Source organism: Melitaea cinxia, chromosome 18 (assembly GCF_905220565.1).
Source record: "Melitaea cinxia chromosome 18, ilMelCinx1.1, whole genome shotgun sequence".
Lineage (NCBI taxonomy): Eukaryota > Metazoa > Arthropoda > Insecta > Lepidoptera > Nymphalidae > Melitaea > Melitaea cinxia.
The window spans coordinates 2,027,421-2,054,114 of record NC_059411.1 but is presented as its reverse complement, the minus strand read 5'-3'; the positions used below and the strand labels follow the sequence as shown (position 1 = coordinate 2,054,114).

At 34.7% G+C, this 26,694-nt stretch overlaps 2 protein-coding genes across 2 annotated transcripts in view; both read right to left on the bottom strand.

The window, feature by feature from the left end:
* LOC123662260 (tubulin polyglutamylase TTLL5) overlaps positions 1-19,151 on the bottom strand; it is a 45,400-nt gene extending 26,249 nt beyond the window's left edge. Inside the window, exons 1-2 of the mRNA XM_045597126.1 lie at positions 18,969-19,151; positions 18,504-18,607 (exon numbers count right to left, since the gene is read on the bottom strand). Coding sequence (XP_045453082.1) covers positions 18,504-18,601 — 98 coding nt within the window. The 5' untranslated portion in view covers positions 18,602-18,607; positions 18,969-19,151. The remainder of the gene's footprint in view (positions 1-18,503; positions 18,608-18,968) is intronic.
* Positions 19,152-19,600: 449 nt separating this feature from the next.
* LOC123662261 (26S proteasome regulatory subunit 6A-B) lies at positions 19,601-24,759 on the bottom strand. The gene is made up of 5 exons (XM_045597127.1): positions 24,077-24,759; positions 23,616-23,811; positions 21,335-21,531; positions 20,802-20,932; positions 19,601-19,862 (listed from the first exon to the last, which is right to left on the bottom strand). The coding sequence occupies exons 1-5, from the start codon at positions 24,629-24,631 to the stop codon at positions 19,655-19,657; spliced, it is 1,287 nt and encodes a 428-aa protein (XP_045453083.1). The 5' UTR covers positions 24,632-24,759; the 3' UTR covers positions 19,601-19,654.
* Positions 24,760-26,694: the final 1,935 nt, after the last annotated feature.

The following is a 26,694-nucleotide window of genomic DNA, read 5'->3' as shown; positions in this document are numbered from 1 at the left end:
ACTTTTCGAGTTATATCTAATAATGCGTATTTACTTGACCATTTTTTCGTCAAACTACTTTGCATACATATTTTTATTCTTTGTATACCGCAAAGCTTTTCACTGGGTGTACCGATGTTGATGATTCTTGTTTTATTCAAAAGCCGATACTTGTCTTGTGGTCCCATTTAACATTGATCGATATATCTGATGAGTGCTTTTTGAGTAATTTTTGACGTATTTACTTTTACGTAGCACCTAGAATTAGAATTGGATTAGGGTCGGCAACGCGCTTGCGATGCTTCTGGTGTTACAGGCGTCTATAGGCAACGGATATCGCTTATCATCAGGTGAGTCGTACGCTTGTTAGCCTATTTAGTTATATAAAAAGAAAAAAGAACCTTTACTTGACTATTTTTTCGTCTACCTTTGTTGTGTTACTTGTAATTATAGTCGGTTTTTTTTTCGTTTGCGAGCAAACACATTTACATCCACTCAATATAGGTAATAGGTATACAAAAATAAAACTAAATTAAATACCAATGTATTCAATATCTTAATGATCATCCATAACATACATGCACATAAACGTCCACTTAGTCAATCATTACCAAATACAAGTAGGTACTTAAAGGGCTAAAAAAGGATTATTAAAAAAGCATCACGATACCCATACTTATCCACTTTCAAACTGTTATCAAGCGTTAATGGTTAAACTTCCAAAGACAGTTCATCGTAAAAGAAAATAACTTGAAACACTTAGACATGACTTGTGCAAGTTTTTACCCTACCATGTCACGCGAGTCGCTTTCACAATGTTTTATATAAGTTAATTTTTTTGTACAAGGACAAATAACTTAGGTTACAAAATAGTTAAATAAATCATAAGGAAAATAATTATAATTAATGAATTTTTTTTCGATGCTATTTATTCGTAAAGCAAAAATGCAATAAACTTAATTGGATCCGAAGTAGTCACAATTTGCTATTAAACTAATTTACTTTATGAAATAAAAAATAATAATGATCTTTGCTAGCAAACGAAAAAATCCGGCTTCAATTACATCGACAAATAATACAACGTAGGTACTTATACAAAAAAAAAAAAATAACAAACGCAGTAGTCGCCACTACGATTTTCGAAGGTTCCCCTCGATTTCTTTGGGATGCCATCATCAGATTCTTTCCAACAAAAAAAGAATCATAACAAACGCTTCATAAAATGACTAAGTTATCCCCGAACACACACACATTGAATTCACGCCATTTTTGGCGCGAACTTGTGGAGGCCTATGTCCAGCAGTTGACTGCGATAGGCTAATGTGTGTGTAAGTAAAAGGAAAAAAAACGTAACATCACTAAATTAAAAACTTTCTTCATTACTTTATATTATTTAAAGAGTAAGTAAGTAAAAGTTTGTTTAAAGAGGTGTGTTTAATTCTAAGACACTCCTACGAAGTAAAAGTTGGTAAATTTTGACGTGACATTTGAAAAAAAAAAACTAAAAGTATTAGGAACTCTGATGAATTGGAATAGTTCTACGTGACATTGGCGAAATCATCTGTGCTCATTTGGCACTATTGAAAGGCATTAACCCTGAAGAAGAAGAACTCTTATGAATTTGAAACAAAGAAACTTTTTTAGACAGTGCATTTTACTGCTAACACACAATGTCACGTATTTGTTAATTTTATGTAATCTTCTATATATTAATACGTGAAGCAGAAACTTTGTACCACTTGTTACGAAAATTGCGAGGATGGAGGAGTATGAAGTTTTGCACACTTATATAGTTTATATAGAGAAGGAGTGCATAATACTAATTTTTTTTGATAATGCATAAAAAATACATCAAATGAGTAAAAATAATATTACACACACTACCGTGGCATTTGACACACACGCGTCAATAAAATTGAGAATATTGTCTTTACTGAATGTCAAACATACTAGATAATATCTATCTATATAATTTAAATTAATTATGGTCGAAATTCGACCATTGGACGACCACTAGTGCAATATATAAAATTCTCGTGTCGCGGTGTTTGTAGTTAAACTCCTCCGAAACGTCTTGACGGATTCTCATAAAATCTTGTGTGCATATTTGGTAGGTTTGAGAATCGAACAACATCTCATCATTACAGCCTATACAGTCCACAGCTGGACATAGGCTTCCACAAGTTTACGCCAAAAATAACGTGAACTCATGTGTTTTGCCCATAGTCACCACGCTGGGCAGGCGGGTAGGTGACCGCAGGGCTGGCTTTGTCGCACCGAAGACGCTGTTGCCCGTCTTCGGCCTGTGTATTTCAAAGCAAGCAGTTAGATGGTTATCCCGCCACCGGTCGGACATCTATTTTTCATTATCCTAAGTTATAGGAGGGGGGGGGGGATTGAGGGGGTTAATAAAATATATGGCAAAAAAACGTTTGCGGAGTTAGCTAGTATAAATGTAAAAATTCAATGAATACATAGTAGAAAATAAAAATAAATACTTTTTTATTTACCTTCACTATCTAAACTTTTTCAATAATATCTTACGGACGTTTTAGCTAATTTAAAATTTAAAATATAAATCTAAAAATACTATTATTAGTTTCGACTCAGGATGGAGAAAATGATCTCGCCCCACTGTGGGTACGCCCATGATGGTGACTGTTACGGTTTGTCAAGTGTAGTGATAGTTCCGAAGCTGTAACGTGAGCTAACATTATTGTATCCGTGACGACGTGCGTGTCACAGTATTGATTGGATGTTACCACGTCGACACGTGTGGTGTGGGGCCCGACCCTCGATCGCTACGGACATGTTAATGAGCTACGGCTATAACTTAAAGCGTAATGAAATATTTTTTTGCGGTTTAGTTTCGAGTTTTTTAAGAATAAATGCTATTAATAATTAAGATTTTTAGTCAATAATTGTGTTTGCTCGCAAACGAAAAAAAAACCGACTTCAATTACATCGCCGAGTAATACAACGTAGATCGACGAAAAAATAGTCAAGTAACAACGCATTATCAAAGATTACTCAAAAAGTAGTTATCAGATCTCGATGAAATTTAAATGTGACCACATGATAAACATCGGCTTTCGATTAAATTAAAAATCATTAAAATCGGTACACCTAATAAAAAGTTATTGCGGATTTTCAAGAAGTTCCCTCGATTTCTCTGGGATCTCATCATCAGATCCTGGTTTCCTTATCATGGTACTAAACTAGGAATATCTTCTTTCCAACAAAAAAAGAATTATCAAAATCGGTACACCTAGTAAAAAGTTATTGCGGATTTTCAAGAGTTTCCCTCGATTTCTCTAGGATCCCATCATCAGATCCTAGTTTCCTTATCATGGTACTAAACTTGGGATATCTCCTTTCTAACAAAAAAAGAATTATTAAAATCGGTACATCCAGTAGAAAGTTATGCGGTATAATACAACGTAGGTCGACGAATAAAGCGTCAAGTAAAAACGCATTATTAGATATAGCTCGAAAAGTAGTTGTTAGATCTCAAATAAATTTAAATGGGACCAATTGGCACACAACACCTTTCGATTAAAAGAAAATTTGTCGAAATCGCTCCACCCAGTCAAAAGTTCTGATGTAACATACATAAAAAAAAAAAAAAAAAAAAAAAAAAAAAAAAAAAAAAAAAAAACAGTCGAATTGAGAACCTCCTCCTTTTTTGGAAGTCGGTTAATAAAGAATGTAAAGCTACGAGTTTTTTTTTTAGCGAATCATGACTTTTTTTAAATTTAAATTTTACGTCAAAAATAACTTTCATTTTATATTTAGCGTGAATGATATAAAAATATAGGTAAACTAGCTGTGGCCGCGACTTCTTCCGCGTGGAATTCACCAAAATAGTTATCGTTCAGTTCGCAGAGTTACTCCTTATTACATCAGCTGCCAGTGAAGGTCCCGTCAAAATCAGTCTAGCCGTTTCAGAGATTAGCCGGGGACAAACAGTCAGACAGACAGACAAAAAGTATTAAAAAAATATTTTGGTATATGTACCGTGTATACAATACATACATATGAATTTAGTAAAAAGTGGTCATTTTAATATTACAAACAAACGCTCTAATTTTATTTATGTGTTAGTAAATAAGACAACCGTTAACTATCACATAGAAGATAATTAATCATATGCAATTCATGAAGTATTACGTGTACATTCACTCTTAAACGCGAATAACATAATTAAATAGATTTTTTAAATTCTTAGATTATTACATTACGTACCTACGTAAGAACTACTGTGAACAAAAAGTCAAAGAAACATTAATTATCTCGCCTTTTTTTATTTGTAAATTCACGTTTTTTACATCTGCTTTATTAACACAGTTGAAAGTTGCTCATTTCGACGTCAGACTAAAACAATTACTTTAATTATTATAATGATATTGAATTCACTAGTCTGAGATGATGTCTGCGTTTCTGATCCTACTTCTTGACTAGTAGGAGCAGGTTAAAGTGCATTCATCCTAAATTTAGATTAATCTTAGTAAATATTAATTTAAGCGGTACCGCTGAAGGGGTAATAATTATTACATTTCTTTTCTAGTTACCTTTGTCATGTAAGGGACAAAAATGTCAATAATTGTGTTTGCAGGCAAACGAAGGAAAACCAACTTCAATTATATCGACAAGTAATACAACGTAGGTAGACGAAAAAATGGTCAAGTAAATACGCATTATCAAAGATTACTCCAAAAGTTGTAATCAGATTTCGATGAAATTTAAATGTGAGCATATGATAAACATCGGCTTTCGATTAAATTAAAAATCATCAAAATCGGTACACCTAGTAAAAAGTTATGCGGATTTTCGAGAGTTTCCCTCGATTTCTCTGGGATCTCATCATCAGATCCTGGTTTCCTTATCATGGTACCCAACCAGGGATATCTTCTTTCCAACAAAAAAAGAATTATCAAAATCGGTTCATAAACGACGGAGTTATCCCCGAACATACATAAAAAAAATATATATACGGTCGAATTGAGTAACCTCCTTTTTTTGAAGTCGGTTAAAAAGACAACACTTCGCGAACGGACGCGATTATTAGACATTCTTAAACCGGAAATTATAATGCCTAACATACTATTTACTTGTAATGATATATCGCAGAACTTCGCGACATATTATGCGTTGTGACGCATCGTTTTCTGTTCACAAAAGAACATTCAAATGAGATATGGCACAACAGGACATATCCTGCTCAAAATCTGGAGCAGTCCCACTGGGGAAATACCCCGACCTTACAGAAAATCACAGCTAAATAATAACGCTTTCAAGCAGTGTTGTGTTCCTGTTAGGTGATCAGAGCTCGTTAGGGGTAGGATTGGCAACGCGCTTGCAAAACTTCTGGGGTAGTAGGCGTATATAAAGCTACGGTAATCGTTTACCATCCGGTGAGCCGTAAGCTTGTTCGCCGACCTAGTTGTAAAAAAAAAAAACAGTAATTACATGTATCGTTACAAAAACTATGTAACAATGTTTTATTTATTGGCGTTACACGAATCTAGGACTGATTTTCGTTTTGAGATAAGCATTACAATCAAACATTTGGTTACCTTTACGAAGTAAAACAAAGTATACAGAGGCAAAGTGATTTATACCTAATGGGAGACAAACGATAGATATTAATAAGTCGGTAGTTTCATCACATGTTTAGTGAGGGCCTGTTGGAGTTGTGGGTAAAGTTTATTCTGCAAATATAAGTTACGATTGTACCTTAACAGTAAACTGTTCTGGCGCGAACTTGGGGAGGCCTATGTCCATCCTATCTAGTGACCGTCTTCCCTCGAATAGCGCTATCCACAACTTAATTAAAAAGTCATAAAATATAATATTAATACTAGCTGACCCCGCAAACGTTGTTTTGCCATATATGTTATTAGCCTCCTCAATCCGCCCCCTTATAGCTTTGTGGTATGAAAAATAGATGTTGGCTGATTCTCAGACCTACCCGATATGCATACAAAATTTTATAAAAATCGTTCCAGTCATTTCGCAGGAGTATAGTAACTAACATTGTAGCACAAGAAATTTATATATAAGATTATTTCAGCATTTTATAGATATATTTATCCAGACGTAACATAAACATACTGTTTAGACGTAATTTTGTTTAAAAGCTTATCACAAGTAAAATCGTATTCTGTATTAGTTTGCATTTGTAACAACCTAACGGTTTAGTTCCGGTGGAAATACGAAATACTAATAATTCTAGGAATAATTATAACTATGGTAGCACTAAGCTTTTTACCATATCGTTATTTAATATTAAAATACCCATCACCATCACGAACCAAATCAAATCACCATCCGTCACAGTGGTATCACCGGGTGGACACCATCCGCCCGGTGTGTTTAGCTCCGATCCTTCTCCTATTTGGAGGTAGAAGCCTACGGCCCAGCAGTGGGATGTTACAGGCTGAATAAAATCATATATCATCGCTCATAATAGATCGCTACCCTCGACCGCTACTCTCGTGAGCGAGCACCGAGGCGATAGTGTCGTGCCAAATTCACACTGACGCCTGTTCTGATAATAGTGCAAGTCTGCTTAGCGACCGTACAAGGCAATAGACGTACAGTCACCGACGGTGCATACTAATAACAGAATCCTGGAATCGTATGGAATGATTCATTTTGTTATTTGGATCTCACATTGTTTTTATCAAATTTGGTAATAGCTCTTTTATCTTTCTTATAGTCTAAGTTTCCAATTAAGGTCGACCTTCACTCATCTGCTTACTGGATGATAATTATATTAAAAAAAAAAAAAAATTGGACATGTGCCAATAGAATCGCCATAAAAATTATAATCATGGCTTTAACCATTGCCAGGAGCAACTGTTGTTTATGAACGGATTTAGCAAAAAAACCCTATAATACTTTATTCGTAATAGTTTTCTTTATATCTATATATTAATACGTGAATCAAAAACTTTGTACTCCTTTTTACGTAAATTGCGTTATTGACGGAGGAGTATGAAATTTCGCACACTTATAATTTATATAAAGAAGAAGTGCAGAATGCTAATATTTTTTTTAATTATGCACAAAAATACATTTAATCAATTTAAAGAAACACTACACACACTACCATGCATTTGAGACACACGCATAATTATATACTCATTTGTTTATTATGGTAGAAGTATAGTCTTTGTCACTGACTGTTTACATCTAATTAAAATATACTGTTTTGATATGTGGAAAATTTATTTTGATGAACGGTCAGTGGAGAAGGGCATATGGTACAGAACCACGCAGAATGATCCTTGGAGAATACCATGGTTTGATGAATGTTGAGTAGGAATACGTTAACCACAGCATTTAGACTCCGTTCCGGTCACATTCCATTTTAAGTTTGCTTACCTGATGCTACCATATCCGTTGTGCACCGAATGCGGCATCATTGAAGATGCAGTTCACATTATGGTAGAATGTGTCCGAAATGAAGATATTAGAAATGATGTGCTGCAAATAACTCAAAATTTTAAAGAACTTGGAGGTTGTAATTCAATTTTGGCGTACCCTCTTTCTGAACCGGCTAAACTATTGTATAAGATTGTAAACATTGGTATGCGACGACGACCTCATTAATTTCTTGTATATAAATGTATGATGTTCCTATGGAGTGGCGTAGTCCTTATGGACTAAAACTCCTTAAATGAAGAAAAAAAAAAAAACAAACAACGGAACCTTAAAAATGTTCAAACTTATAATTTAAATTAATTATGGTCGAATTTCGACCACTGGGTGACTACTAGTATTGATAAATATATATATATATATATATATATATATATATATATTTATCAATAAACCTGTGCGAAATCAAACACGCTCCCGCTCCCTGGCTAACACCTGTAATCAAAAGAACAATGGCAAAGCGCGACAAAGCTAAAACAAAAAACAAACAAAATCCAACCCAAGAAAACTTAAACATATACAAAAAACTACGTAACATCTGCAATAGAATGTGTAGGGACGCTAAGCGCCGTTACATCCACTCTTCAATTCAGGGTCTCTGCCAATCCCAAGTTTGGAGATTCCTTAGGTCGCTAGGGGTGGGCAAATCCACGATAACCTGCCAAAGTTTCGTGAATCTAAATTCTCTGAACACACATTTTATTACTCCACCTGTAACTGTGGATTCTAATACTAGGGCTGCAACGCTTTCTTTTTTATCTACTTTTGTCTCACCTGACCTACCTAGTTTTTCATTTGAAGCAGTCTCGCAGGAGGATATTAAGAAGCATGTACGTTCTATATCAACTAAAGCAATTGGTAACGATAGCCTCAGCCTCGACATGATTCTTCCTGTGTTGGAGGACATTGCACCTGTAATTACTCACATAATAAATTTTTCACTTACATGCAATGTCCTTCCATCGCTATGGAAGAAAGCTCTTGTCATACCCTTACCTAAAACCTCTAATCCTACTATCCCTTCTCAATTTCGACCTATATCCATTCTTCCCATACTCTCCAAAGTCCTAGAATCCGTTGTTCATAGTCAAATTTATACTCATCTCTCCTCTTACAATTTTATATCTCCTTATCAATCCGGTTTCCGTCCCTCCCACAGCACTGTTGGAGCACTGCTGAATGTGGCAGAGGATGTGCGGTGTGCAATGGATCAAACCAAGCTCACTGCCATGATCCTGCTAGACTTTAGCAGTGCTTTTAACTCAGTTGATTACGACATTCTTCTTAGTACTCTGCGTGCAGTTAACATCTCACCTGCAGTTATTGACTGGTTTCACTCCTATCTTTCTGGACGTCAGCAGTGCGTTACTTTCAACGGCAATACGTCAGATTGGATGGAGCTTACTGCTGGTGTTCCACAAGGTGGCGTCTTATCTCCATTGCTATTTTCTGTGTTCATTAACAATGTTTCTCGTGTTATCACTTCTCCCTTCCATTTGTATGCAGATGACTTACAAATATACAGACACTTCCAGTTGACTGAGTTGCATGAGGCTGTTGAAAATTTAAATAGTGACCTTGTCGCAGTTCAGGACTGGGCTAGGTCTTTTGGTCTGGTGGTCCTGCTAAATCACAAGCTATCATTATTGGAAGTAGTCGATTGAGAAGCAGACTTGACTGGGAATTGGTTCCTAAAATCTCGTACTCTGGGGTCCCAATTCCTTACTGTGATAAAGTTAGGAATTTAGGGCTTATTATGGATTGCAATTTGTCATGGTCAGCTCATGTCAGCGAGGTCAGCAGAAGAATACACTACACATTTCACTCTCTCAAGCGTCTCCAATATTTTCTTCCTTTCCAAACCAAAATTATGCTTGCGCAAACCCTTCTACTGCCTATCCTTGATTATGCTGATGTATGCTATCTGGATGTGACTGAGGAGCTACTTACAAAGTTAGAGCGTCTCCAAAATCTTGCCATAAGATTCATTTTTGGCCTGCGAAAATTTGATCGCATCTCTCAATTTCGTGCTCAGTTAAAATGGCTCCCCATTCGTCTTCGGCGTGATATGCACATCCTTTCCACTCTCTTTAACATCCTTCACGATCCAAATGCTCCATCGTATCTTCGATCCCGATTTCACCTACTGCCCTCTCCTACTCGTTCCAGGCGCCCTGGCATTACAGCTAAGCTAGACATACCGAAATGTAATACAAAATTTAAGTTAAATTCTTATTCAGTACGCGCCTCCATACTATGGAACAAACTCCCAAGAGTCATTCAAACTAGTCCTTCCCTTGTTTCCTTTAAATATAAATTAAAGAAACACTTGCTTTCACTAGCTAATGTGTAATCATCTTTATATTATAGAATATGTATGTATTTACTTATATATTATAGTGAGTATGTATATGTATAAGTATATGTGTATGTTGGTATGTATCTTTATATGTATTTGTTAATATGTAGTATGTTACATTTTTGTATATATATATAAATTTTATTCTTTTATTTTATTTATTTTTTCTTTGGTGTTTTTTTTTTAATATTTATTATTTATTTTTTATTTTCTTCTGAATGAATACTTCTTGCACTGTTTGCCTCGCTATATGAAACACTTACTCATGACCATGGGTTGACTGGAAGAAATCTCTTTCAGAGATAAGTCCACCTTTGCCATAAACCTTTCTATTATTGTATGTTTTATATCAATTTTTTGAGTGCAATTAAGTATATAAATAAAAAAATAAAAAAAAATATATATATATATATATATATATATATATATATATATATATAAAGTATGAAAAATGTGCAGTTCTATTGATAACAGTACGTATACATTTTGCTGATACCTTATTTATGTGGTTGCATGAAACATAACCGTAATTGCTTCAACGGAATCCATAATTCTTGAATTTCGTTTCCGGCAACATCGACGTCATACTCGTAACATTACAAATATTCTATGAATATCTGATTTTGTGTACAAAATCGTAGCTTATATTACAACATCGCAAACATGCAATTTTAACATTATTTAAGTTTAAATATAGATATATAGAAGAATTGTTCGTTTAATGTCCTCTTCCAGTAGGTATATCTGTACAAATTTGTTCGCACCTCTCTCTTGCTCCGTTCGCCCCGCCCGATGTCACTTTTCGTAACGCTCTCGTCACGCATTCACCAAGTAACTCCCTTATTTCAATTTTCAAGTTTTACTTCAAAAAGTTTTTTCCATATACGTTCTGAGCATTCGAAAGTTCATAATTTTTATACCCTTTTAAGTCACTACAATTACTTGGTGACGAAAATATTTCATAATATCTGGCCTTTAATATTTAAATATCAAAAAACTCGGTGAAATTGCATGTCTGTTCGTGACAAGTTGTCGTTTCATTCGTATTCACTTGTGGGACATTTGGGACGGCTTCGTCCCAAGTGTGCCACAAGGCTTGATACTATCTGTTTCATGTTTAGTATTGGTAAAATCAGCCAATATTTGATACCTTTTATTAGGATTTGTTCATATTGGTCCAACCAACCAACACTGTGACCAATATTCGTTATTTTAAGATTTATTCACTCACAGATATATTGATGCCAATTATTGTCAGGTTTGTATTTATTTCTATTAGTCGACTCAACAAGTGTTTGTCTCCAATATTCCTTATATTATGATTTGTTCAATGAGTTCGATAACTCCAACGTTTGTTGGCAACAAATGTTATTAGGGTTCATATTGGCCTATAGATAGACGAATATTTTATATTAGGGCTTGTTTATAGTAACTTTTTTTTAATACATATTATATAACGATAAAAATACATAAAAATATATAATTCTAAAATTGATTTAAAATCATCGAGTCATGAGTCAAGAGTCATGTTAAAATAAAAATAAATTTTATAGATAAAAAACCAATTTGTCACGAGGTTGGATGAAAGACCAAGGTCGATAAATAAAAGTTGGCCAAACCCTGGTCGCAGTTGACAAAAACCATCAGACAACAATGCTAAACGTAATTTCCATTATAGCCACAGTACAAAAAAAAACAATTAATTTCGTAACAGTTAAAAGTTATATCATCCTAATAAAAATTTTATGTAGCTACTGAAATGATTAAGATGTAACTTGGTACTTTGTTCGCGTGAATATTTAGATGGAGATTCAGAGTTTAAGGACTTTAAGTTACGAGGAGATTAGGTTAAACATATTTAAATAATATAATTGTAAGAAATGTTAGGATACTTTGATTTTTATGAGCAAATGTACTTATGTTTAATAAAAAAATAAAAAATGTCTTTTTTTCTTTCGTAAAAAGCAAGAGATATCCCACGGTTAAATTAGTCTCCTGTCCTATGCATACATAAGACACGCTATTAGGTTCATTTCTTTCTATTTAATTAACTGTTTTAAAATTAAAATCAAATTTCCACACGAGACAACACAGCGTTTTCATCCCGGATTAAAACCCACGACCGTCTGGTATTGATTTAAGTACGAGAATAATAATCATAGGCGTCAACAATTCTGACATATTCTTTAAGATATAAAAACTACATATCAGATACATATTTTGAGACAAAACTCATAATAGAAAATCACGTAATTACTGAAACTTAACTGTAGCAACAACTTGCAAAACAATTACTCAATTGACGCAACGTTACTTTCATTACTTATTATTATTTACTTACTTATTAATTAAAAATTCTATCAATCGACTTACGAAAAAACTTTTCCCATTTTCACTTTTCCGCACAAACACCGCGAACAATCAAGTTGACGATCGAGTTATCGCGCAAGTAAACAAACGGCGCTCGAGTCAAACTAGATTTCACTACAAATGGTGTGACAGTACCGTCACGCGCCGTTGCCAGCAGGTGACTGCCGACTGTCGAGTGTTGTAGTCACAGTGGCCAGTTAGCGCACAAGTGAATGGTTGTTACTGGTCCCAAGCGCACATTAAAACAATCGGATTTCAAATTCGATATTCAAATACGCATTTATTAATCGAATATTATGATAATAATATACAAATGTAAACTTGGTCTAAATTTATTTGCATGTGTGCATTTCGCTAAGCCATCGTATTACTTATACATACATTGTTATTTTCTTCTAATACTAGCACCCTATACTTACTATTAAAAGTGTGTCTCGGTTTTACTAGTAAAAGAATCGATCGCATAACCGAAAAATAATGGTGTGTTTGATTCATTAACTATCTAAATCCATATAAACATAAAAATTATGTGTTTACTCGCACACAAATAAAAACGGACTTTAATTACATCGACAAGTTATTACAACGTAAGTATACGAAAAAATAGTCAAGTAAATACGCGTTATCAAAGATTACTCAAAAAGTATCAGTATATAGTCATCAGATCAAGAAGGCAAGCATCAGCTTGCGATTGAAACAAGAATCATTAAAATCGGTGTACCCAGTGAAAAGTTATGCGGTATAATACAACGAAGATTGACGAAAAAATAGTCAAGTAAATACGCATTATCAGATATAACTCGAAAAGTACTTACTAGATAACAATTAAATTTAAAAGGGACCACATGACACGCACCATTTTTCGAATAAAAAATAATCAAAATCGGTCCACCCATTCAAGTTCTAAGGTAACATACATACAAAAAAAAAAAATAGTCAAATTGAGACCCCTCCTCCTTTTTTGGAAGTCGTTTAAAAAAAATCACAGCCATCCATTCTTCTCTCGTCATAAAATTTGCATTTTTTTATATAGTATTCTGTAACTATTATTCGTATTCTCCAATATAGAGCAATTAAATTTCACTATAAATGAATGCTTGTGAAAATGTTTCTAACGGCTATTCCAGCCACTAAAAAATTTACATACGAAGCCATTTTTATTTTATTTTTATTTTTACGGTACAACAATATTGTTATACTGTTTTGAGTTCTTATATATTCATAAATTCTAAGTTTATTAAAAAAAATATCACCAAAGATTTCTAATTTCTAAGAATTGTTTTAATTAATTAAATTATATATATACTAGCTGACTCCGCAAACGTTCTTGCCGCTAAACGCTATTTAAAAATAGGCGTTGATCGTAGACGGTTTAAAATTTAGGGTTGTATGTATTTTTTAATGTTGTACTCGTATCATAAAAAAATAATAATTTATCTAAAAATTAAAAAAAAATTAGTGGTGGACTTCCCTTAACATTTAGGGGGATGAAAAATAGATGTTGTTCGATTCTCAGACCTATCCAATATGCACACAAAATTTCATGAAAATCGGTCAATCCGTTTCGGGGGAGTTTATCTACAAACACCGCGACACGAGAATTTTATATATTAGATATATATATTAGAAGATTACCAGATTCTAGTGTGAAAATATTTCAATAGTTTTTGCTGATATATAATAATAATAATAACAATATTCTTTATTGGACACTATTAAAAGATACAAACACAAAAAGTACAATTAGAGGAATGGAGGATATACAAAGGCGGCCTTATCGCTAAAAGAGCAATTTCTTCCAGACAACCTTAGAAAACAAATTATAATATATACTTATTCTAGCGATAGGAAAATTTATAGATTAAACTAGCTGTGCCCGCGACTTCATCCGCGTGGAGTTTAACAAAAAATGTATTGTTCATTCTGCAGAGTTATCTATATTCTATACAAATAAATAAAAATTAATGTATGTTTGTAATAATAACCGGTTTTTACTAAATGCATATGGATGTAAAACACAAACACGGTACATATACCAATATAACATTTAATACGATTTTTGCCTGTGTCTGTCTGTTTGTTCCGGCTAATCTCTGAAACATCTATTTGGTCTAAACGTCGAACGTACTGCGAATTTTTAATGAGCTATCCTTCTTTCTAATTGCATTACGCATCGTTCAACTGTGTCCATATGTGTCCGTGTTCATGTCAGTCTATACATCTTTACAAATAAATAAAATTGGAGTGTCTGTTTGTAATATAAAAATAATAGCTTTTTGTATACACGGTATACATATATACTAAAATAACATTTTTGTCCGTCTGTTTGTTCCGGCTAATCTCTGAAATGGTTTGACTGATTTTGACGGGACTTTCACTGGCAGATAGCTGATGTAATAAGGCGTAACTTTGGCTACTTTTATTTTAGAAATTTATTTATTTTGTAACTGTGCGAACTGAAATATTCTCCAATCAATCTATAGCGATCTCCAAAACATTTTTCAGATTGTCTTCAATATGAGGAATTTGGCACGTTACAGTTTTCTTATAAGAATAGATTATATGGGCAAAGAGAACGAAAGCAAAGTTTGCTCATAAAAAATTCAATTTATTCTAACAGAGCTACGTTAGTCAATGGATTAAATTTTAATGAGTTCTTTGTCCAGTCGATGTGTTTTGACTTGACAAAGGAAGGAAGTTTTCAATTCGACTAAGCGTTTTGAGCCTTTGTACATATAAATGTCTTGATGTAGCTTTTGAATGGATTTATTGGATTTGCATTAATAAGCTATCAATCAAGGAAATTAAGAACTAAACGCTCCTAGCAGTTTCGCGACATAACGCGTTTTTGTCGATATGGTAAACCCAAAAGCCTTACCAATTTCTATGCAAAAAAATTTGTCTAAAGAATTAAAACTTCACCGATAATATTAGCTTCCTATGAGATTTTATTGATCGATTCAGCCTGTAATCCCACTGCTGGACATACAGGACACCAGTCTCCATGAAGGAGAAGGAGGGCTATATTCATCTCCATTTAACTAAGAGCTGACTAATTACATAAACGGCACACGTGAACAATACTTTAAAACTTATATAAGAAAACTGTATCAGTCGTAGAAAATATGTCTAATACATTACATAGTGCTACACAAGACGTAGATCGAGTTAATGGTGTTTGTTTCACATAATGCGCTTTGTACACTCTTATATGATAACTCGACTATTCTAACCAATTATATAAACACTGGCTCATATCTACACAGTTGAATGTCTTTATTGAGAATTTTTTTTTTTTTATTTTTTATGTCACTAGGTCGGCAAACAAGCGTACGGCTCACCTGATGGTAAGCGATGACCGTAGCTTATAGACGTCTGCAACACCAGAAGCATGGCAAGCGCGTTGCCGACCCAATGCCCAATCCCCCCCCCCCCCCCCCCAGGAGCTCTGGTCACCTTACTCACCAACAGGAACACAATACTGCTTGAAAACAGTATTATTTAGCTGTGATCTTCTGTAAGGTCGAGGTACTACCCCAGTCGGGCTGCTCCATATTTTGAGCAGGAAATTCCTGCTGTGCCCTACCTCAGTTTTCTTATATATGTTATATGTATGTGTATGTTATATATATTAATATGTTTTCTTTATGTCCTGTGTGCGTGACTGTTTGTCATCAACCGCTGATGGTCACACGCAGTATGGCCGAATTTCTGTCATGAATTGCTTTATGAAGTATGATTTTTTAGCGACCTAACGACTACTAAGTCCTGAAAATACGTTTCCCGCCCATTAACAATTCAGTTTCTTATCTGAGGTTTATTTGCGGAACTCCTTATTTTTTATTTACACCTATTTCTATCTTTCGCATGAGTAAGCATGAGCTTTCTTAGTACAGTTAGAGATCATATGTCGGAAACATTTGTCTTCGTTGGTTCCAAGTCTTTGGTCTTTAGGCACAAAGGATTTGTTGGAGTAGATGGCGCAAAAAATTTCGCTGGCTAGCTTCGGCCGTAAAAGCCATACTGGATTTTGCGGTTTACCTCTATTTTAAAATTTGACCTACTCAGTTAAACCATACGTCCCAGGTTTCAAGACATTTTAGTTTTGGTTACGATCATATTTAAGATCACTTCTTGAGAAGCTCAATTCAGCAATGTTCTGAGATCCTCTAAAGCTTCTGACTATATGGACTGTCAAAAGGCACATTCTGGAGGTCTGATTGCATTATAGCTTCAAGATTGCTATTGTTTATCTTTCTTTGTGTGCAATACATGGTTATTTTCTTAGTGGTGTGCAATTATAGTATAACTATGCCAAGCCTTTTTTTATAATTATCTTTATCTATTTAACATCTTTAAGGTATTAAAGCTTTTTTTTTAATTCCTTAAATAAAAGTTTAGGAATAAGTAGAGTACAACAGAGATTTTGACATGAGTGTCAGACAACAATTTTATTGCAGCGGGTTGTTAGCTACCTCTTAAGGTTTGTTTATTAAAAAGAGTTCCATTGCAACACTGATTATAGTGTTGGATGGAATCAACAAAAAATTATATATAAATCTGCACATTAAGTTTCTATACTTTACACAACTTTACTTACATTTTATTTGTCACGCGTTGGCGCAACGGTCACAATACTAGTATTGGACAGTGGCGACATTTCTCGCGAGCGATCCGCCTTGGGAACTCTAGGCGCAGATGCTTGCGGAAGTGTACCGGTACCGGTCGAGCCTCCGAGCTCGAGGACAAATTCCGAGTGCGGACCAGATTCGTAGAATCAGGACTCAGGCTCAGAGAGCCCTGATCGATTGGTTGATGGAGGATCTGGGGTCTCCAGCGGCGGGTCTAGCGACGGTAGATGCCATTCGTCCTCACCTACGTTGCTGGGTCATGGCATCCTTTAGACTGACACAGGTACTTACCGGGCGCGGATACTTCGGTAAGTACCTGCATCAGATCGCGGGTAGGATGGCCACCCCTGCCTGTCACGCGTGTGGTGAGCCAAGTGATACGGCGCATCACACTCTCGAGGACTGTGTGGCTTGGGGGCCCCAGCGCTGCGCCCTAGTGGCCGTAATAGACGAAGATCTGTGAGGTGCTTGTCGGCCGTAATCATATAATAACAGGGGGAAGGAGACAGCGTTATGCGCTGCTTTAACCTTCGCAATAGTGTGGGAGAAGGCCACCACTATTCCTCCCACTCGCCGCCAGGGTGATAGAGCACTCACAGTGTCCGTAGGTGCTCTTTAGACGCCAGGGCCAAACGTCGGGGCGTCGCGGTAGCATGCGAAAGCAATCTCGTGGCACCACGCTATGGCGATGAGGGCACCGCTGGGTTTTAGTGGGTAGTCTGGGTTGGCCAGGAGTCCTACACTACACTACACAAGCGTAAAAGCAATAAGGCAATAACTCGCGAAAAAAAACGGTCAACACTAGTATGTGACTGTTACGCTGGCGGTTGCGGGTTCGATATCTGCACATGGCAAACTTTTGTTTCAGCCATACAGATGTTTGCCATTGATTGGGTGTTTTTGCTTGTGTATTGTGTGTGTTTCCGGACCCCCGACACAGGAGCAATTCCTAGTGGGAGCCGTTGAGTGTGAGGCATTTACTATTATTATTATTTCCGTCTCGCATCTCAGATAAGAGGAATTTCATTTCATTTCAAATGTATCTGAATTTCAGGGTATGCACACATCAAACTCAACCACTAAATGGGTTTAAAATTATAACAAATTTATGTCACCTACGCAGATATAACAAGTACATGAGTTTACTTGAAGTAAATGACTAAACAGGCGTAACCTAGTCCTTTGGACTGTAAAAGTTACCCAGAATTAATTATTATTGGGTAACTGGTAAACTTAAGAACAATATAATAGTCTGTAAAATAACAGACAAAAAATAGTTTTCAATATTACAACACATAAATCTATATAGATATAACAATTTTATTGTTATTATTAATAATGATAATTAGTGGGATGTAGAACAATAATTGCTTTAGAGTTTTTGTAATTATAATTTGAATGTTTTGTTTTTATGTCACGATGCAGTTTATATTTTGTAATTTGAAGTTTACTACTGTAATGTTGTGATGAAATTCGAGATTGATAGAAGCACAATGCATATGATAAGCATAGTGAAATTATTATGAAGAGATTTAACTGTAGACAGAAAAATGGTGATAAGATAGAAGTTTAAAATCCAGATAAATAGCAATATTTTGCATTTTATTTGGCATTGCTTAGAAAATAGTTAATATTTTGTTAAAAATAATTATGGATTTTTAACTTCGATGGTATGATATACTAAATAATAATAAATATTATATTTTTCTATCAATAACCTGGTGTGTGGACGGTTGTGGTTGCATTTTTTGTGTATTTTGGGTAATTCATCCGGAGATGTCTTAAACGTAGGCTCGAATTCATCTTCCTGTTCCATTGTGGACTTTAGGGTAGGCAATTGGGACAAAACAGCATATTGTTTCGTTTTAAATTATTTAGAAATATAAAATCTAGTTTAGAAGTTATTTATGTCGCAAAAATATTCATTTACATATATAAATGTAAACTTTTTGATATAAAATACAGTAAATAGTAAATTAATACCAGCTAATTTCGAACTACAACCAAATAGATTTTTTAAAAGAACAACAATCATCTCACAAGCAACAAATACAGCATAAAGCAGTAAGAAAACACCGCATACTGTAAAACATTCAAAAATCAATATCGTTATGCGGTATTTGCAATATTTTTAATAATATATCTGACTGTCACTTTGCGAAAATAAAATTTAGGTTACTTACGATATGATAGCCGATTTACTTCGCCGGTGACCTGCGGACGAAGTTCGTTAACTCACAAATAATTTCACATTTCTATATCTAATTGTATTTGTAATGTTTTGTGTTTATATTCAACAAATCAACTAGAATTTTCAAAGATCCATATTTTTATGTTTCAAATTTAGCACACGCGCGTCAACAGATTATATGGATGCGTTCAATATTTCGTTTTTTTTTAGCACAAACTACAAAGATTTAATTGTAATTCGTCAGTATTTGTACTTTTATGCTAGCTATATGTTCTTATGTAGTATTTGATTATATATCAAATATTATATCTATTTACAAATTCCTAATATATTTAAATTCTATAATAAAAACAAAGAAGCCATATAGTATATATTCACCCTTATATGATTAACACAGTAAACTAAAAATAAAAACTGCTTACTGCTGTGAACGTGAGTGCTTGGCTTTGATCAAATAATTGAGTAAAGGGAATTGAACACGCCAAGTTAGTCTACTAAGAGAAAATATTAAACTGTTCGTGCTAATTCATACCAGTGTATTAACAAGCATTACTATTTAAATCAATAAATTACAACAACAATATATATTATTTTTTAAAAGTAAGGGAATAAGACACGTATTTGCATTTAATACAATATATTTATTATTAAAAACTTATACATAAAGCAGGTGTTAAACTAGGCATAGTAGCTAAGATTAGCCTTCTTCTTAGCTTGTACTTCCAATATGGCGTCCATGAAGTCTTCATGTGTGACTGCGGTGGCCGACCTACGGAGAGCAATCATACCAGCCTCCACACACACTGCCTTACACTGGGCACCATTGAAATCATCAGTAGAACGGGAAAGTTCTTCGAAGTTGACGTCCGGAGACACATTCATTTTTCTGTAATATATTTTTTTTTTAAATAAATGCAATACTCATCGTCTATTCCTATGGTAAGCAACTTAATGCTTGTGTTATAGGTAACAGCTGAAAGATATAGCTAATTTTTTTTAATAAATATACAGAACTAATATATATTAGACTCAGGTGGGAATTGAACCCGCAAACTGCTGAACAGAAAGCAGAGCCACAACAAACTGCACAAATGGGCTAGTCAATCAATAATAATTTTTTTAATGATTAAATATTATTATATTTAATTTGAGTAATTCACTTCCACAGCATCACTTGATAGACCATTTGTCATATTATGGCCCGATACAGTGTTGATTTCTTGAGATTACGATCCGGTAAAAATTTTTTTATACATAAAACAATAGACAGATCGTTGCTGGAATGTGATTTGATCAGAAATTGACTGTTAGGGATAATATGAATACACTCATTGTTTCTTGTTGAACAAAATTTTTACAGGTCGAGAATGAACTGAGATCAAAACTATAATATAGATCATTCCTATGTTTCTTTATTTTAAATTTTATTGAAGTATTTATATTAATTGTGCTGTGTGGCTACGGCACTAAAGAATTTAGCCACCCCCTCTCTTCCCGTGGGTGTCGTAAGAGGCGACTAAGGGATAACAAGGTTCCACAACCACCTTGGAACTCAAGAAGCCGACCGATGGCGGGATAACCATCCAACTGCTGGCTTTGAAATACTCAGGCCGAAGACGGGCAGCAGCGTCTTCGGTGCGACAAAGCCAGTACTGCGGTCACCAACCCGCCTGCCCAGCGTGGTGACTATGGGCAAAACACATGAGTTCACGTTTTATTTTGGCGTAAACTTGTGGAGGCCTATGTCCAGCAGTGGACTGTATAGGCTGTAATGATGATTTACATTACAATTATTTTCTAAACCTCTAAAAAAATTAGTTCTTACCGGGAATGAATCTGCATAATTCTGGCTCTAGCTTCTTCATTAGGGTGTGGGAATTCAATCTTTCTGTCCAGACGACCTGATCTCAGGAGAGCGGGATCCAAAATGTCTACTCTGTTGGTAGCAGCTATGACCTGTTAATATTGATAAGGACAAATAGAAGTCAACAAACAATCAAATACTCACTATATACAGATAACCAATTATTTTAACTACCCAAATAAAATAAAAAAATAAAAATAAATCAAAATTTCATTACAAACCAATGTGAATATGAAAGTGATATGACTATGAATATGTCTTTAACAACCTTTAAAGTATGTTAACAAATAAATTAATGCCCCATAGTGCCAGGATGCCCCAGTATGAGATTCCTATTGGGGATTCTGAAATAACACAAGTAGAAAAGGATAGACTATGTTAGACATCTTTACGACTGAACCCACAAATGTTAGCATATCATGCTTTATGTGCATTGTAACCGCTCAGCATTAAATGAACATTTGAAAATAACTTTAATTTATGATATATTTTACCTTTATATCAGCAGTAGAACTGAATCCATCAAGCTGGTTGAGCAGCTCCAACATGGTACGTTGTACTTCACGATCACCGGCCTTCTCTGAGTCGAAACGCTTGGTACCAATAGCATCGAGTTCATCAATGAAGATGATGGCAGGGGCCTTTTCTTTAGCTAGGGCAAAGGCATCGCGGACAAGTTTTGCTCCATCACCTGTTGATGCAAGAGAATAATTAGAATAGGGTATTTTAATAAGTCAAAATTAATTTGAAAGCATAACTTGTTTCAAACTTGTGATATTTATCTTATTGCAAGTTTAACACTCAGTGTATAAGACTTGATTACTGAGTAAGTCAGAAAATAACACAATCACAAAAACCCAGACTATTGAAAACACATACGGTCGATACAAACATTATTGTCACGTGGGGGGGGGGGGATTGTACCAGTTGACGTGGCCACTGCTCGAATATTTATTTATTTATTTATTTATTTTTATTTGGGAAACAGACAGTAAAATATAACACAAAGTAAAAAAGAACATCAACAAGATAGTGCATATACCAGTTAAGTTTCCACTAACAACTAACACAGTAAGCAGAGCGCAAAAAATTTATAATTAGAAATAAAATATCTAAAACAAGAAATAAAATACAAATACAAAATCAAAATTAAATTAAAATCAAAATAAAATTAAAATTAAAATCAAATTAAGATCAAATTATAATTTAAATAAAAATAAATTAATTTAGAATTAAAACACAAAATTGAGTAACTTAACAATTGAAAATGTTAATAAATAAAATGAAAATCAAAAAAATAATAAAAAGCAAATAAAACATAAAATAATTAAATTCATTGATTCATTAATTGATTAATGTTACGTCTAAAACTTAATAACGAACATGAGAATATATCAGCGTTATAAAATTTTTAATGTACGGCGAACTTCCAGTGAATTGAAACTAGGCAAGTCATGATAAGAGCGACAAAACCTATAATTCAAATGCTTAAGGAATTTAGCTTGTATTTTTTCAACGGACTCAACATATATCTTATATTGAGGGTTCCAGATAGTAGACCCAAATTCCAACAAAGAGCGCACCAGGCCATTGTAAAGAATAATAAGAGTATCGTAGTCTTTAAAATCCTTACCAACCCTAAGTATAAAGCCAAGCATCCGATAAGACTTAGCAACAATTTGATCTATATGGCTCCCAAATGTTAACTTATTATCCAAGTAAATACCCAGGTCTCTCACCCCCGCAACGCGGTCAATTATTTTGTCGTTTAGATGGTAGTTAAAAGAAATCGGCGTTTTTTTACGTGTGAATGAGATGACGCTGCATTTTTTAACATTTAGAGAAAGCTGATTATCCTTACAATACTTGCATAATTTATTTAAGTCTTCTTGTAATAGCAAACAATCTGGCAGCACAGATACCCTTCTAAAAACCTTCAAGTCATCTGCAAATAATAATATCGAAGAGTGCTCGAAAACTTTACAAATATCGTTTATAAAGATATCAAAGAGCAACGGACCAAGGTGAGAGCCCTGTGGTACACCAGAAGAAACAGGAGTAAAAGAAGAACAAAAGCCTCTTATTGTCACTGCCTGACTTCTGTCCCGAAGATAAGACGATAACCACCTAAGTAGGTCACCGTGTATACCAACTTGCTCCAGTTTATTTAAAAGTATGTTATGGGATATTTTATCGAAAGCCTTCGAGAAGTCGGTATACACGACGTCCACCTGGCCACCACCATCCATAGCTTTCAGTACACGATGAATCAGCTCACACACATTAGTTTCAACGGATCTTCTATCGACGAAACCATGTTGTTCATCAATCAGAATACCCCGTACAAATGGATAGATGTTATCGTAGATAATTTTTTCGAACATTTTAGCTATGGTACATAATTTAGATATCGGCCTATAGTTCTGAACGTTATGTTTATCGCCTGATTTGAATACTGGTACCACGAACGAGCGCTTCCAAGCAATAGGCACAGAGCCAGACCTTAATGACTTATTAAAAAGGAGAAAAATAGGGTAGGCTAATGAGTTATAACAATTCTTTAAAAATATAGGTGGTATATAATATGTCATCAAAGTATGATACATGCAGAAGTGCATAGTTTTAAAATAATACTAATTACTATTTTTAAGTCCGATCTGCACATAGAAAGCATGCAGTTTACTGTTTTACTTATTTTATCATTTTTGGAGTTTCTGATCTAATGATCAGACATGCAATCATGTGATTTTAATAGTAATAGAAAATGTAACGTACCAATAAACATCTGAACAAGTTGTGGTCCAGCCAGTTTTAAGAAGGTTGATTTAGTCTGAGCTGCGCACGCTCTGGCCAGCAGGGTTTTGCCTGTACCCGGAGGACCGTACAAAAGTACTCCCTTTGGGGGATGTATGCCGAGGTTGACAAATTTCTCTTTGTGCGTCATTGGCAGTACTACAGCTTCTATCAGTTCCTGTAATATTAAACATTATTTATAAATCTTATTGTATGCAGTGTGAATTACTTATTAAATTGAAATATGAAATAACATGTTTTTGATTCAGCATATAACATTCAACTGTTCCACTTCAGGTTGGCAGATTGTAAGGAATATTCCTTAGTTCCTAGTAGTTAACAAAAAAAAAATATTGTCAATATTGTAAACCAGAAAGAGAACAAAACTTTATATGCTGATATGAAAATTCTAATAGGTTTCATAAGGTTTTCATTGTAATTACCTGAATCTGTTTATCTAAACCTCCAATATCAGAGTACTGTTCAGTGGGTCTCTCGTCGACCTCCATAGCCTTTACTCTCGCATCATATTCTGCTGGTAACGTCTCAAGAATAAGATACGAATCTTTGTTTACTCCGACTAGGTCACCTGGCTTCAGTTTATCTGCATCCACCAGGCCAATAACTGGTAAAAAGTATGTCTGACGAGTCGAAGTCTTGATGACTGCGCATTTTCCTTTTCTCTGAGAGTCTAAGTCAACTACAGCACCATCTTCTTCTTCCTCCTGAGGGTCTACGTCGAGCAGTTCTATTACGTTTGAAACAAGGTAAGGAAGTGTTTTATTCACTTTAATTTTTTCCGTGTTCTCTTTAATTTTGTCATTCTGAGCTTGAAGTTCGTGAGAGATTCTCATCACTTCGCTTTTCATGATTTTAATTTCGTTGTCTAGCAATCGGCTCCGACTGATAATCTCGTCTGTTGGCATTCGGAGAACTTCTTCGCTGAGGGCTTCTTCTCCATCTTCCCAAATAGACTTATCTTCGAGGGTCGTAGCCATTTTAAATTAATATTTTATTTCTGTAATAAATTTAGACAACAATATCAGCAACTGCTCGAAATTACAATCAAATATTAGAATCACATTCACATCATCTAAAATGAATTGTCATTCTGATTTCTGGTTAACAGATAATAAAATATTTTTTACTGAGTAGATTTTTGTTACTTAAAGTTAAATATACACATAATTCTAAAATGGAACTTTTGTATAGATTTTTTAATTATAATTACTTTAAATTGTATCAATAAAAGTGTAGTTAAATTAGGCTTAGGGCCTGGCCTGTTTCACCAGTTATGGATAACCACGATATAAGACCGTGATGGATTACGCTCCATGGATACCGTTATAATATGATTTTAATAGCCCAGTTAACATCCAACAGTAAAACCTTTTTAACCGACTTTAAAAAAGAAGGAGGTTATTCAAATCGAGCGTATATCGTTTATGAACCGATTTTGATAATTCTTTTTTTGTTGGAAAGGAGATATCCTTGGTGTGGTACCATGATAAGGAAACCAGGATCTGATGATGGGAGCCCAGAGAAATCGAGTGAAGCTCGAAAATCCGCATAACATATTACTGGGTGTACCGATTTTGATGATTTTTAATTTAATCGAAAGCCGATGTTTATCATGTGGTCACATTTAAATTTCATCGAGATCTGATTACAACTTCTGGAGTAATTATTGATAATGCGTACTTGACTATTTTTCGTCTACCTACGTTGTATTAATTGTCAATATAACTGAAGTCGGTTTTTTTTTCATTTGTTGGTAAATGCGTGACAAAAGCGTTATGAAAAGTGTGATCAGGCGAGGTGAATGAAGCAAGGGAGAGGTGCGAGCACACATTTTCTTTCTCTCATTAGCCAGTTACGTTTCGTATGTCTAAGACGCTGTGTAGACCTATTGAGCAGAAGTTTTACTTTAGTCATGTAGTCATGTGATCTAAAGCGCACTCCTGTACATACTTATAATTTAAACTTTTGATTAATAATTCTCTTATCATCGTATTTTACTATATTTATGAGATATTTATATTCGCATATATTAATTTCAAAATTTGCAGTTTATTAATTGAGGACAGACAGGTTCTACTGACGCCGCGTTGGCGCGACGGTCACAGCCATTGATTGTACCTGTTGCGCTGGCGGTTGCGGGTTCGATTCCCGCACATGACAAACAGTTGGCCATACAGGTGTTTGCCGTGGTCTGGGTGTTTATGCAGTGCTTGTGGGTCTCCCCACCGTGCCTCGGAGAGCACGTTAAGCCGTCGGTCCCGGTTGTTATCATGTACACCTGATAGCGATAATTACCCAAAGTAGGGAATATACCGGCCGACATGGGGATTCTCCTACATGGGGAAAGAGGCCTATGCCCAGTAGTGGGATATTACAGGCTGAAGCGTAGGTTCTACTGGACTATTCTACCTCCCGCTATCAAAGTCTAATTGTATCGAAATTATATCGTCATCCAAAACTGGTTAAACAGGCCCTTAACCTAAAAGTTTACTAAATTTACCTTTATTACTTTATAATCTTTATTAAATTATAATAATATAAATATACATAATATAAGTGCCTTAAAATCATAGAGCAACACGGAGGGGAGTAGCCCTGGCGTTTTTTATTCACACATTTTTCACTCACACATACTAAATTAAAATCACACTTACATTTTTCACAAACACATAGATACATTCTGTGTCATTACAGTATAATGACACGCCGCAACTACGCTGACAAGGTGCTTACAGCCGTGGTTGTAAAAACTGTCGATATGCATTATCGATAAATTCAAATACTCGGTTAGGGAAATAAGGTTTTTAAAGTGATACAAAGGTAAGATGTTATTATAAAAATAAACTTAATTTATTATATACTACAAATCAAACATCTTCATGTAAAATAAACGATTATAAAGAGTAAAGATTTGATTGTTTGTTTGTTATTTTAATTGAATAGGCTCCGAAACTACTGGACCGATTCAAAAAATTATTTCACCGTTGAAAAGCTACACTATCCCTGAGCGACATAGGTTATAATATATTTTCAAAAATAT

Excerpts from the sequence above, each read along its gene's own strand:
- LOC123662261 (XM_045597127.1), bottom strand. The coding sequence starts at position 24,631 with ATGGCTACGACCCTCGAAGATAAGTCTATTTGGGAAGATGGAGAAGAA. Across the intron at positions 23,812-24,076 it reads GTTTAGATAAACAGATTCAG|GAACTGATAGAAGCTGTAGT; the intron begins GTAATTACAATG and ends TTAATATTACAG. Across the intron at positions 20,933-21,334 it reads GTTCTACTGCTGATATAAAG|GTCATAGCTGCTACCAACAG; the intron begins GTAAAATATATC and ends CAATATTAACAG.